The sequence below is a fragment of the Parasteatoda tepidariorum genome, chromosome 2, assembly GCF_043381705.1.
Source record: "Parasteatoda tepidariorum isolate YZ-2023 chromosome 2, CAS_Ptep_4.0, whole genome shotgun sequence".
NCBI lineage: Eukaryota > Metazoa > Arthropoda > Arachnida > Araneae > Theridiidae > Parasteatoda > Parasteatoda tepidariorum.
Window position 1 is genome coordinate 54,509,620 of NC_092205.1, and position 13,202 is coordinate 54,522,821.

The 13,202-nt window shown below is 26.8% G+C and overlaps 2 protein-coding genes across 10 annotated transcripts in view; one reads left to right on the top strand and one right to left on the bottom strand.

Annotated features, from left to right (window-relative positions):
* The window catches only part of LOC107454807 (ATP-dependent translocase ABCB1), a 117,829-nt gene extending 111,916 nt beyond the window's left edge, over window positions 1–5,913 (top strand). For all 9 annotated transcript variants that reach the window (XM_071177585.1, XM_071177586.1, XM_043042547.2 and 6 more), the window contains 3 exons: window positions 143–349; window positions 2,482–2,628; window positions 3,713–5,913. In XM_071177585.1, the coding sequence (XP_071033686.1) occupies window positions 143–349; window positions 2,482–2,628; window positions 3,713–3,913 (555 nt within the window). In that variant the 3' untranslated portion in view covers window positions 3,914–5,913. The remainder of the gene's footprint in view (window positions 1–142; window positions 350–2,481; window positions 2,629–3,712) is intronic.
* A 1,480-nt stretch (window positions 5,914–7,393) lies between these two features.
* The window catches only part of LOC107454814 (uncharacterized), a 61,964-nt gene continuing 56,155 nt past the window's right edge, over window positions 7,394–13,202 (bottom strand). Inside the window, exons 5-7 of the mRNA XM_043042538.2 lie at window positions 12,106–12,210; window positions 9,642–9,801; window positions 7,394–8,552 (exon numbers count right to left, since the gene is read on the bottom strand). Coding sequence (XP_042898472.1) covers window positions 8,350–8,552; window positions 9,642–9,801; window positions 12,106–12,210 — 468 coding nt within the window. The 3' untranslated portion in view covers window positions 7,394–8,349. The remainder of the gene's footprint in view (window positions 8,553–9,641; window positions 9,802–12,105; window positions 12,211–13,202) is intronic.

Genomic DNA, 13,202 nt, shown 5'->3' on the forward strand with positions numbered 1-13,202 from the left:
GCAACCATGCTTAGTAGTTTTTTATTTTAATGCAATTAAAAATGCCTCTAAATTTTTTGCCATTATTTTTATAGTTTGCAATTTCAATAATTGTAATATTGTGTCATACACAAGCATTTCTTACATTCCACTGTGTTTCCAGATGTTAGATGATACTTGTGTAAAGGACATGAATGTATCAAATCTAAGATCCCATATTGGTCTTGTTTCACAAGAACCGGTGTTGTTTAGCTACAGCCTGGCAGAAAATATTGCATATGGAGATAATTCTAGAACTGTTACTATGGATGAAATTATTGAAGCTGCAAAACAAGCCAACATACACAGTTTTATAGCTTCATTACCTTTGGTAAGTAATTGAATTTTTGAAATCTTTTACCTGGTTTATCTCGTAACTTTTTATTCAATTTTTTTTCCAGTATAAATTAATATGGGAATACAATTTAAGTAAATTGTTTGATCAGATTTCCTATTTATTAGATATATTTAATAAAAATATTATTAGGTTTATTATTTTTGAAAGAATTTGTCTTGTTTTTTTATTAGAATTTGCCTTAATTATTTTGTTTATTAGTAGAAGTTTTCTTATTTCCTTTAATATAAAATTTTCATTAAAAATTATGTATTAAGCTATGCTATGAATTTGTTCTGATTTTTTGCACAAATGTAACCGCTGCCTTTTAAAAAAGAAATCCAAATAACAAGGGAAAAAATTGTGCAACACGTTTTTTTTTTTTTTTTTTCATTTCTTCTAATTAAAAAGCTCATTTTCTTTTTTACTACTTACTCTGTTATTAATACAGAATTAAATCCTAAATAAAAATTAAAATCTTATTTATATAAAAACTTCTTTATCACGTTTTCAAAAATTATAAGAATAATTTATTATGTAATATTTTTATTTTAATTCTGCAATTTTTACTTTTCATTTTCTGTAAAAAAAAGTTTTTTTATGTGAATATTATTTTATGAAATAGTTCAGTCTGAATAGATCAGTTGATTGAAGCATACATTAAAATCTTTTTACGATATTTTTTCATTGATAAAAATTTATAATGATGACATTTTAGTTTGTGAAAATAAAAGTTTGGAAAATAGTATTTTTTAAAGAATTAATATTTAATAATCACAAAGAAACTGAGTGTTCAAAAAAAGACAGTTTTCTACTCACATGGGAAGAGGTTAATAAGCTTTCTTTTTTCTTTTTAAGGACATTACTTTTTCCCCTTATATAATGATTCAAACTCACGTTTTAAGACTCAAACTTAATGGTTCATCGATATACTAATCATCAAATATACAAATATACTAATACATCAAATATACTAATTAATATGTGCAGACAATATATTAAGTTATGAATCAGACATAAAAACATACTTTCTCTAAATAAACATAGCTTATTTTTTATGGATTTGATTTCTGATCCCCAAACTATAGGAAGTAGCTGCAATTTGAGAAATATGGTGCCAATAGTTTTGTCAGGTGGGCTGTCCAAAGCTTGGATCTCTTAATATTAATTTTATTTTTTGTGTATATCTCCATATCTTAAGAGCTTTTAAGCAAATTGAAAATTTTTGCTCACAATTAAAAAGTTTGTTTATCCGAAGATAATTTCATGCAAAATATAACTTTTAGTAAATATTTATTTTGTTTTATTATTTTATTTAATAATAATCAAAAAAAAAGTTACAATGTAAAATATAAAAAAAATTTACATCATTTAAAATAAAATTTATTTTACATATCAAAACCAGTCAAATATTCCTAAGAAATTGATTTTGAAAATCTGATTTTCTTAAAAGTCTATTTCTGAGAACTATTTGACAGATTTTGTTCAAATTTCATATTATGCAATGGAAAATTAATTTTTTTAAATTAATAAAAATTGCATACCTTACAATTCGAAATTTTTTTCACTATTATTAAATTAAATAAATGATTATTAAAAATTATTTTTTACGTGGCATTATCTTACGAGAAATTTTATAATAACGATAAACAAATGTTATAATTGTGTGAAAAAAATTTCAATTCACTTAAAAAGTTCTCAAGTTATGACAGTTAGTACGCAATGAGCAAAATTAACATTAATAGGTTAAAACTTTCAACCACTCTCCTAACGAAACTATTGGGATCACATTTCTCAGATTGCGGCTACCCCCCTATGTTTTGAAAGTTAGAAATTATAATCAATAAAAAAAAATATTTATTCAGGGAAACTATATTTTTGTAACTTAAAATACCACCTGCCCTAATTAGCATATTTGAGGTCACCAACCATTAAGATTGAATCCTATCATGTGAAAATCAGACTTTTAGATTAAAAGTTATTAAATTTTTTTTCTTCTTTTTTACATACTGTACATCCATACTAAATAAAAATTCACTTTATTAATGATAGTTATTATTGCAAATATGTCAATAAAATATATCTTAGTATATAATGATTCATCACATAATCCTATATACCAATTTTAGGGTTATGACACTCCTGTTGGAGACAAAGGAGCTCAATTGAGCGGGGGCCAAAAACAAAGGATTGCCATAGCTCGTGCTTTATTAAGAAATCCAAAGATTTTACTGTTGGATGAAGCTACTTCTGCACTGGATGCTGAAAGTGAAAAGGTATTCTAATTGTTCTTAAGTACAATATTTATTTGAATAATTATTTTAATATTTTTAGTTCACAAAGGGTTTTTTTCAATACTGGCTAAAGTTTATCTTGCCTTTTAAAAAAAGTATTAAATTTCATATTCTTGCTTATATCATTTTACTAATGTCATTTTTCAAATTTTAATAATTATGTTGCTAAGACAAAATTACTTGAACATTTGCTAACACTCTATCATTTGAACCTTCCATTTGTTTTTACTGTAGATCCAAAAAAATAATTAAGGAATTGATATTGCCAACTGAAAACATTTATGGGACTGCAGTAGTGAATTTATTAAATAAGAAATAACCTTAAAAACAATCTTTCACCCAAACAAAAGGGAAAAAAAATTTATCCTTTATTTTACCATAAGGAAGTAATAGATCAACAGATATTTATATATAAATTTGCTCAATTTCAAAACTGTTAAGTTCCATGCAAGTGGTTATTTATAGGCTAAGAGCTAAGCTTTTAGAACTTTAGAAACAGTCATAGGTATTAAATGTGACATATATAATAAACTCTTGTTAAATATTTATGAGCTTCAGATAGTATTTCTTAGTATGTGCAAATAAGTTTTAGTAATTCCTTAATGCTTTATGAATATACTGCACTTTTTTATTTTGCATATTTAGCCAATATACTTAAATGTTTAGTCTATGAAAGGCTTTTTTTTTTTAACAAGCCAAGCCTAAATATATTTCAACAACTATAACTGAAGAAGTCTTACGATACCCTACTCTTACATACTATTTTATTTTTGCTATGAGGCAATTTTTAGGTGTTAATATATTTTATAATTAAGTATAATCAAATAATAATCAGCATTGACAAATGAAAATTGTAAAGTTTTTTTTATCAATGCTTTTATTGCTTATTTTATCAATGCTTTTTTTTTTAAATAAGTAATATTAAAGCTAATTTTTTGAGTTAACTAACATATTTTTAATTTACATCCATTTCATTTTCCTTTTATCTTTAATGTTTCTACAATTCTCTGGAAACAAATTGTAATTTCATGCAATTGAAATTTTAATAATATTTATTATCTTCAAGGTTGTTCAAGAAGCTTTAGATAAAGCAAGTAGTGGTCGTACATGCTTGGTAATTGCCCATCGACTGACAACCATTCAAAATGCTGATGTGATTATGGTCATCCATAAAGGACAAGTTGTAGAGAAAGGAACTCATCAAGAACTTTTAAATCGCAAGGGTCGTTATTATTCTCTGTATACTACCCAGATGGGAACACGATAATATTATTCATATTCTTGTTTCATACTGTACAGAATTATCATACCAAATTTGAAGTCACCCCCCTTCTTGTCATGTTTTATTGTAAATACATTATTTATAACAAATGACAAATCAAGAGTGCAGCTTATTAAAATAATTGTGTGTAAAAGCTGGTCTTTCTAATTGTGATGATCAGCTGATAGGAAAAAAAATGTATACCAAACATTACAAAAGGAATACAAAGTTCGTATTTTGATTAGATTGATTAGCATACCTGTGCTCTCGATTGCTTTTATTTTGTCCTATTTTTAATATTTTTTAATTTATAAGTAACAGTTTCAATTTTCATATTGATGCTTTGAAATTTGTTAAATATGGTTAATGTTATTATGATTGAATATGTTGTTATTGTGTTGCATTTAAAGTATTCCAATCAATGGAATAGTTACAAACAAAAAAATATTTTTCTATGTTCCTTGTTATCAATTCTGTGTGATATGCTTATATTGTACTTAATATCTATATGTGTTTGTGATTATGATCATTTAAAATTACTGTGCATTCATTATAATAATGAAAGCACTCGCATCATTTATGAATCATAATATATTTTAATAAGTGTATAAATTTGGACTGATCATTAATGTGATACTTAATGTATATTTCGTCGCTTTTAATCATTAATCTAAAGTTTCATGTGTTCATCACCTTGCTGCCTAATTGATAACTATGGAGATTGTATTGAATAGTTTTGTTATTTTTATAGATCCTTGAAGCTGCCATCTATATTATAACTAGCATAGTTATGTGTGTGGTCCCAAATTTGTGTAAATCTAACCAAATCTAACTTAAGTAGTAAAAACTCAAAATGTCTCTTTTTAGAATTTTACACACAATATTTAATATTGCTTCTGAAATTAATATTAAGCTCTAAATATGCATTTTTTAAGGTTTATACATAACATATTCTATAATGTAAATATTTCATTAGAAAAATGTACATTGAATTATGTAGGAAAATCTGTTTCCAAAGTTGTGTCGCTGTTTAATATAGTAGCAACATAAATAGTTTTTCCGTATATAAAAGTTTTTGTATTTTATATCTCCTTAATTTTGTCCTTTTTTTAATATAAAAAATTTTAGATTTAGCTACAGATTCGGGAGAAATTGTACGCTTTTTAAAATGGCGTTTTTCCTTACAATTTCCACAATTTTTTTTTTTTTTTTTTAAATTAATAATTGTTTTTTAAGCTAACATATGTTTGTCGTTGCACTGTTTTCATAGGATAAACAATTTTCTTTATTGCCTTGTTAGATTTTAGTCAATGACGCTTTCCTTTTTAATACATTGTTTGTGTTATTTATCTTAAATGCTTTCATATTTGTTTTTATTCTATTAGATTTTAAATATTTTCTAAATAAAATTATGCAATAATGATTAAAATAAATAATTATGCGCAATAAATCAAAATTCAATTATTTTTTTACTTTAATGAAAACAATCACCTTTTTTTATAGATTAGAATTTAAAATTTAGTCATTAAAGTCTAATTTAGCTTTTTTCAGCAATTAGTATAAACAGTAAAATTTACAGTATAGTTACCCTGTGTTTTTAAATATATTTATAAAGAAAATACAACTCCGCTACATTGAAATATTTTCACATATTATGTTGATATTCTTTTATAAAGATATCAATGTGTTAATTTGATGTAAAATTAAATTTATTCTGACAGTATATTTACTTAATTTCTTTGTTTTAAAAAAAAAAAATGTCTGTGCCATATACACTTGGTAACTTTAAATATTTTTTTTTAATTTGTAATTAAACTTTTTCTGTAAAAATATTAATCTGTAAAAATCCATGCATTGCCTTAAAAGATCTGATTGTGATAATCGTGTTCGCTTGTTCGAGTGTGTTTATCCGTCCTGTGATTTTTAAATTTTGCACTTATTGTTCATAGATCTTAATAGTGTTTTTATTTGCATTTTTCATTCATAAATAAATTATGACCAAGTTATTCTTTGTATGTGTCCTTTGATTTAATGGCAAATTTCAAAAATATATTTACTAACTTTTATTCTGACGACAATTGTTTCAAAAATAGTTTCATTAATTTAAGTAAAATAACTTTAAAAATTAGATATTGACAATTGGAAATATGCCTTTATTTCACAAGCTTCAAATTGGTAGAAATATAAAAATCGTTAAGAAACATTTAAACTGTTCATGTCATATCACTCATTTTTAGCTCTTCAATTCATTACCAAAAGACGCTTCTATGGTTATTTGCCGAATGTTATTGTCAAAAGCTTTTAGAACTTTCTTGCACTTCAAAAGCTACTACTTAGTACTGTAATCCACTAAAATCTCTGAAATTTACTAACACTTTTAATAAGACTAAAATAAGATCTTTCTCTGGGAAATATCAATTTTTCTTAAAAATGTGATTTAGAATTTTTCTATCCAGTCTATGTTTAAAGTTACCTTATAATTTTCTTGATAATTATCGTTACAAGATTAAAATCTAATGTATTCTGTTGACATAATGGACAATTCTCTTTTTTCTACTCATCACAATGAAATCCACAATCATCATTATGCATTATAAAAGCTTGTTAATTTCAGCTGCACAAAATAAAATGTTTTAGCTTTTTTTTTCTGTATTTTTAAAAGTATAAGCATTTATGAGAAATTTCAGTCTACAAGATGCGACTGTCTGTAAAAATTCATGAAATTTAAACATTTATGTAAATAAAATAGCCTATAACATTTATATAAAATGTAGGTACCACACTGGTACACTTTCTATTGGACCATCCATGTCTGCACCACAATTTTTTTTTTATTATTATTATTTAACTGTTGAGGTTGAGTTACCTTTTTAAAAGGTATGGATCAATTTTTTTTTACGTGTTTATTTTAAACTCTACTCTGCTGTCACAAATATCAAATTGAAAAAATTCATTGGGTGTTGTATTTTAAAAAAGAAAATAGAAAAACAAAAGGGCAAAAGGAAACAGCCCAGAGTAAAAAAAAAAAAACATAAATAAAAAATAACTCTTGAACTTAGTTATTTTAAACTTTGAAACAAAATATAAAAATATTTTTGTAGAATAAGATTTAATGTGTTACAAGTTACAAAGCTCTATGAATTTCAAAATTCGATAAGCTCTAACACATGATAAAAATTGTAAAGCTTTCATAACATTATGGTTCACATAATTACTTGTCAAAATAGTTTTTTTAATTGCAAAACTTCTAATTTTTTTGATGCCCTTTTTTGTCTTTGCCTTCAACTTCGTGAGCCCTATATTGCCTTTATTCAGCGTAATTTGCTTTAGCATTTGCTAAGATTTAATGTTCTTATCTGTAGGACAAGAAAATTCATTTTAGTATCAATTTCAGTTATTTGTTTTAAATTTATCCATATACTGTGATTAGCACAACAGTGTATACATTCAATGGTATGCGACTTTTAAAAAATTAGAAATAATAAATAGAAGGTTTTGATAATTTATTTCATATCTAAGTGGATCATTTATACAGGTGAGAAAATGGGGAAAATGAAAATAAATACATAGGTCGCATATTTTACCTTCATCAGTTCTTGCTATTAAACTACATAAAATCTATCCAAATTTTTATTCTCATCAGTTCTATAAATGTGCAAGATAAAAGAGCAAAAGATGTGTGTCTTTCAAATCTCAACAAATAAAAGGTATTCAAAACGTAATAACCAGAGCTAGAATGTTGATGATGATTGCTTGTTTGGTTATTTTATCTTCTATAAAGCATTATTCATGGTTTTTTTTAGGGTACCTATTCGGGTTTTTTTTTCCTTTTTAATAATTTTTTTATGAATTTTGAATGCTATTTTTCATTTTAAGCGAATTTTTCTCTATAAATTAATGTAAATTTTGAATTGAATTTTGTTATTTTAAACATCCTCCAATTACAAGTGTTGATGTTGAATAAAGTTTTTAAGATATAAGAATTTTCTTTGGGACAAAAGACAATCTTTTAATTTTAAAAATATTAGAAGTTTAACGATGCAATACAATTCTGATGTTCTTGAAGATTGTAATTAAAAATTAATGAATTCTTAATTATCAGGGATTTATTTAAATTTTATTCATAAGTTGTTTTTGATCTACCTATCGATCTATTTCATTTCATTTATTACCTTATATTTTATTTAATTTCTGAATACAAGTTACAATTTATTATATATTTTTGTTAAAATAATAAAAAACTTGTTTAAAAATTTTTAAAGTTATTTATTATTTTAAGTTAATTTTTTTATGGTTTCTATAGGCGTATTTTAAGGACATTTCTACAAATTTATCAGATCAACATCCTAACTCTGGTACTAATCAACAGATGCAATGATATAGTGCGTCGTTGGGTGGCCTCTGTAAGCCAATAAATTACAGACTTTTCAATGGTTGATATGTTACAAGAACCTTGCTGTTAGCTGTTTGTGATTAACTAATAAGATTAGAGGAATAACAATAAGGAGGACCATAGTGCGAGGAATGTCTGCTGCTGAGTTCTGACTCTTTGGCTTCTCCATGGTATGGTACTGAAGCTTAATTTTTTCTATTTGTACTTCCTTTTTGGACGCTATAAGTTTTGCTGGTAAAACAGGGTAGTGGGCTAAAAAAAAGAAATTTATATATTAAAGTAGTAACAGTTAAATATAAATTGTTACTAAAAATAAGCAACAATGTAAGTTAGCATTAGTAAAGTCCATAAGCGTGCCTACACTGTGAAAAAATATTCTAAAATGGTACTTACGGTACATCTTACGTAAAATCCGTTTTTACCTTAAAATATATTTACAGTAATATTTATTAATTAGAGTTATTCTACAGCAGGGTGGTAGCGTTTTTAAAAAGTACTTATTTTTGATTTACGTTTTTTAAAAGCCCTTAAAGGTGCTTTTATATTCGAGGTTTGTAAAAAGAGCTTAATTTAAAAAGAAATTTTATCTTTGCCGTATCGATCGTCGTTTTAAATTACAAGAAATGCATGATTTTCACAATTTACTCTGCAATATTTATGAGAAACTAGTTATTTTATCATAATTATGTAAAGAAATTATTAAAGAAGATTATGAAAGATTATGTCTTTGAAAATGTTTTTGAATTTAATTTATGTTTGTAAATTAAGAACTTTAAACGATAGGGAAAAAAATGTTTTTATTACTGCACAGATCCTATTAATGATTTTTTTTTTTTTTTGGAAAGTGATTAAAATTATGTTTGGAGTGCTTAAAAGGTGCGTTGAAAAATCTGGCTACGCAGCCTGTACAGTGATTATTGCTGTAGCAATCGCGGTATATCAGAATTTCTGTTTCGTATCATGTTCCGGTAAAAATGGATTTTGCGGTAAAAAGCACCGGCAACCTGAGTGCCGATTTTTTTACTGTTTTAACCGGAATTTTTTACAGAGCAGATATTTTTTTTAAGGGTTGGGCCGAAAATATAGTCATAAACATTTTTACATTTAAATGTGATTTCAATTTGTAAGATTTTTTAGGCGAAGGTTAAACAAAAAAGTAGTGTTGGGTAGTTAGAACCAAAAATGGAAAACATTTAGGAGGATTGATAAAAGTTTTGTTTTACAGAAGTAATCAATAGGCTAGAAAAGGGTTAAAATAGCGTAAATACTTTTTAAAAAATTTAAAATGTCTCTTATATTATTAATTAATTAATTTTTAAGTTATTTTGTTATAAAAATTACCTCCTCTGGTGTAGTTGGTATTTCCTCTTAAGTATACTTGGTACAACGGAACACTAAGATCCAAACTGTTTCCTTCTTCGGAATGCGTCACCATAGGAGCCACAAAGCTGCACCACATTCTGTCATCACCATCTAAATCCATTTTCTTATTTTCCAATTGCTGTAATCGGGATAAATGTGAAAATATATGTTTATAAAATTAGTGCTGGAAAAAATAAGTATTAAATTGATTTAATAAGTTATATGCATCTGCAAATTTTTTAAAAAAAATTTTTGATCAAAATATTTTGTTTTCAATCTGAGTGTTTTTGAATTAATAAATGCAAGCACAACTCTAGAAGTTAGTGTTTTCAAATGCTTTTTATGAAAATAATCTTACCTAAAAGTTCCATTAAAGTTTTTATATGTTTAAAAAATTAAAACAAATTGTGACAAGCTCAATAAATTATTTTTTTAATAGGCAGATTCCTTTTTAAATTTATTTTTATTTCATTTAGAAACTTAAGCATTCATAAGTCTAATAATTAAAAAGCTTTTGAAATACGATTACTAAATAGATTAACATATTTTTTATTCACTTTTATGCGAAAGTTTCTTACAGATAAGAAAATTTTTTTTTAAAAAATTGGTAAGCTAACTCAAAATAAGATACATAATTTTGGAATCCTTATATTTTACATTTACTTACATTACACGACTGCAAATTAACTTACCCAATAGTACCAAATGTAACTACATAAAAACTATTACATTACCAAACTACAAATTGTATTAGTTTAGCTTCCGAATACCAGACGCGACCGCCGAATATTAAAGCAAATTTTTACGTTAGCAATTTATTAGAGTTGCCCGAATGACACACGTCAGAAATACATTAGAGATAGCACTGTCATCCCTCAATGTTATAAATGAACACAAGAGGAGCGCACCGCGGAGTGCGTATAACTTGTAATTGTTCCAGTATAATATATAACCAGTTCACGTGAGAGCATTTAAAGTTAATGTAAAGTTCTGCTAAGATGGAAACTTTCGGAACAGAACAACGCGCTGTAATATGATTTCTAGCTGCAGACGGTAAATGTATAATGTGATTATTGCTCATTTTTGCCGAACGTTCACTGTTATAGCAGCAAATACTGTCAAGGTAAAACGGCTGTGAACATAGGGCTAAACTTTTCACAAAGAGTGACAGCATTATTGGATCTGCCAAAAGCAAAACCCAGGTCAAGCTTAACGCTTTGTTTTCCTCCGGAATCTACAATACCTCCGGAATCTAATATTGTACTGGAACAATTATATAGCTTATAATTGTTCCAGTATAATATATAACCAGTTCACGTAAGAACATTTAAAGTTAATGTAAAGTTCGGCTAAGATGGAAACGTTTGGAACAGAACAACGCGCTGTAATATGATTTCTAGCTGCAGACGGTAAATGTATAATGTGATTATTGCTCATTTTTGCCGAACGTTCACTGTTATAGCAGCATATAGTGTCAAGGTAAAACGGCTGTGAACATAGGGCTAAACTTTTCACAAAGAGTGACAGCATTATTGGATCTGCCAAAAGCAAAAACCCAGGTCAAGCTTAGCGCTTTGTTTTCCTCCGGAATCTATTGCTGCTATTAATGAAACGGTTAGAGGAAATCGTGTGTGCACAAATCTCCGACATTTAGTCGCACTTGAATAAAGGAATAGTGCAGTCACTTTCCACCCCTAAAAATTGTACTATTTCGAGTTCTTTTCTTAGTGCATCATTTTTGGTTAAATTTAATACTCACAATAAATGCTATTCTGCAAACTAGTTAGTTATGCACAGTCTGCAATGCACTTTTTTTACTTTTATTTCTAACCTAGCATAACGGAGCCAATTTTGCTCCTGTATTTTTGACATGATCACAAAATATCTATTTTCATTTGGACACCACCAATAGATTGAAAATGCTACGATAGCCTTGTAATCAAAGTGCTTGTTGTAAAATATGTATCATAATTATCTAGTAAAAACATCAAGTATGTATTTTAATTTCTTGTTTTTATTATTATTTAATATAGAGAGCAAAATAAGAAAGCAAAATGCATTATATATTTTTATTATCTAGTAAAATCGGTAAGTTTACACGTCAATTTACTTTATTATTCATTAGAGGATTAAATATACGGAAGCAATAAACTATACGTAGACTATGTAACTTAATTATCCAGTAAAAACTTTTAGCATATCTGTCAACGTGTTTTTTACTGTCATTTAATTCTAAATCAAACAAATTAGAAACACTATTTATCATTTTAAAAGTATTTCCATCTGTCAAAATAATAAATTGGTGATATCTGGAAAGCAGCCAAATAAATTTTCATGGCATACTAGTCATTTGTGAGCTAAAGTAAAAATTCAAACTAATTAGATAATAACGTGGAGTAGGAACACATTAAATAAAATATTTCACGATAAGAATTTTTATTACCATTTGAGCTTCTGTTGGTCCTTCTTCGATCGTATTTAGTACAAAGTATTTGATTTCTGCCGAACTTTTCCCTTTTATGCAAGATATCATTTTTAGATTTTCTCCCTGGAATAAAAAATGGTTAGGATTAATAATTTCTTTTCAATATCTCAAAAGAAACCTTAAAATGCAAAGAATTATAAATCTTTTAAACCTATTTTCAGTTCTAATTGTTATTTGATCATTATTATAAATAAAAGTATGAAATTAAATCGACCCAACTTCGCTCCATGTTCTGACGATGAATAGGTATCTTAATTACAATTTGCGATCGTATTGAGGTTATGCATAGTTGTCATACTGATCGGAATTAATTTTTGTTGAAAGAACATATTTTGTTGGATAGTAATGAAATCTATAATTGAATCAATGAGTTCGAAAACCGGTCAAACAAAACTAATTTTACTAATTAATCTTGATATTTATAAAGTTTAATTTACTGCATAAAATATACTATACCAAGTAGGTGGACATGAATTTTTTATATCCTACCTATGTGTATCGGCGTCAGTTTAACTTAAAAATGAAAGAATCTCAATTTTGAAAAGCAGTGCAGAGGACTGGTTTTCGGACTCATCGATTCAATTCGAACTTGTAACAAAAAAAATCATAAATCTCTTAAACCTATTTTTAGTTATAATTGTTATTTGATCATTATTGTAGATAAGAGTACGAAATTATATGAACCCAACTTCGCTCCCCATTATAAAAAGGTAATAACGATTTGAGAATTACTGATTTTATACATAGTTGTGTGGGGAGAGTAGTTACAGACCATGTCAACCAGGGCTAAAGAGAATAGAAGGGCTGGTTCACTCCTTTGTAGTATCTCTTGCCGCGCCGATCCTCCGACGTCACACTAGTGACGTCACTTTGGCGCAAAGCTCGCACTTTTACTTCAAGAACGGAGCGTTTGGCCTTACTAGCTCTAACTAATATTGGATCATTTCTTTTTGCGAGATATTCTAAGACATTTGTTATTTTCTATAATGACTTTCCTCAGTTTTTGCAGTGAATTTACAAGAATTTAAAACTATTATCGAAATGCCAGTTTGCGC